This window comes from Capsicum annuum, chromosome 3, assembly GCF_002878395.1.
Source record: "Capsicum annuum cultivar UCD-10X-F1 chromosome 3, UCD10Xv1.1, whole genome shotgun sequence".
Lineage (NCBI taxonomy): Eukaryota > Viridiplantae > Streptophyta > Magnoliopsida > Solanales > Solanaceae > Capsicum > Capsicum annuum.
Window position 1 is genome coordinate 9,260,299 of NC_061113.1, and position 1,178 is coordinate 9,261,476.

At 46.3% G+C, this 1,178-nt stretch overlaps 1 protein-coding gene across 1 annotated transcript; it reads right to left on the bottom strand.

Annotated features, from left to right (window-relative positions):
• Positions 1-238: 238 nt before the first annotated feature.
• LOC124896563 lies at positions 239-946 on the bottom strand. The gene is made up of 3 exons (XM_047408122.1): positions 736-946; positions 428-610; positions 239-264 (listed from the first exon to the last, which is right to left on the bottom strand). The coding sequence occupies exons 1-3, from the start codon at positions 944-946 to the stop codon at positions 239-241; spliced, it is 420 nt and encodes a 139-aa protein (XP_047264078.1).
• Positions 947-1,178: the final 232 nt, after the last annotated feature.

Sequence of the window (1,178 nt, forward strand, 5' to 3'; positions counted from 1 at the left end):
AAATAACCTTTAGAGATAAGTTTACAGGCTCTGAGATAAGATATAAAGTTCCCTCTAGGCACTAAAGAATGCCCCTCCCATTCTATCACGGGTTCATTCGGAAAAGAAAATGTGACTCTTCGGGTTCTACAATTTAATATGGCATAGCACGAATGAAGTCAGTTCCTCCCTAGGATAGCATCAAAATCAAGCATGTCTAGGTCTATGAGGTTTGCCTCGGTATCCCGGCTACAAACATTTACCACACAATTTCTGTACACCCTCCTAGCCACCACAGAATCCCCCATCAGAGTGGAAACAGAAAAAGGCTCAGCAATCACATCGGGTTCAAACCCAAAACCAACAGCCACATAAGGGGTCACATATGACAGGGTAGACCCGGGATCAAGTAACACATAAATATCACGGGAAAAGATTTTCAACATACCAATAACTACATCCGGTGAGGCCTCTGCTTCTTGGAGGTTGGTTAAGGCATACAACCGATTGCGGCCATTTCCGGCAGCTGAAGTGGCACCCTTCTGAGGCAGTGGTGGTGCAGAAGAATTAGCCTGTGACTTGGCTCCACCAACATTACCCTTTGTTATCGGAAAGTCTCTTTGGATGTGGCCTGGTGGCCGCACGAATAACATACCATAGCGCCAAACTGATATATCCTTGGATGATTTCTCCCACATTTCTCATAGCGCGGGTATGTCCGAGAGGTTTGAGCTACACTTCCTTGAGACTGCGAACCCTGCATCCTCGGCCCCTGCCTATACTGAAAATCTTGAGTGCGCTGTCCGGCTGGGGGTTTGGTCACCGGAGCATTGGCTGCAGACTGTGCATTACCCCAATTCTCTTTCTTCTGCCATTTGTTAGCCCAATTTCCACTCTGCTTCTGGCTGTAGCTTTGGTCCGCTATCTTGGCCCTCTTTTCTTGTCTGTTCTTCTCCCTAGATTCCATGATTTTTTTTCTTTTCCTCAACTTGCTGCATATGGAATGACAGTCTGGAAAAATCCATGTCCCGGTTCAATATTGCTCCCTGACATGTAAGCACTAAGTCATCTGAAAGGCCGGATGCATATTTCCTCATTCGGGCTATCATGTTACTAGTCATCTCTGGAGCATAACAGGCTAGTTGGTTGAACCTCAGAGTGTACTCCTGGACACTCATCTTTTCCTGCTTTAGATTCAT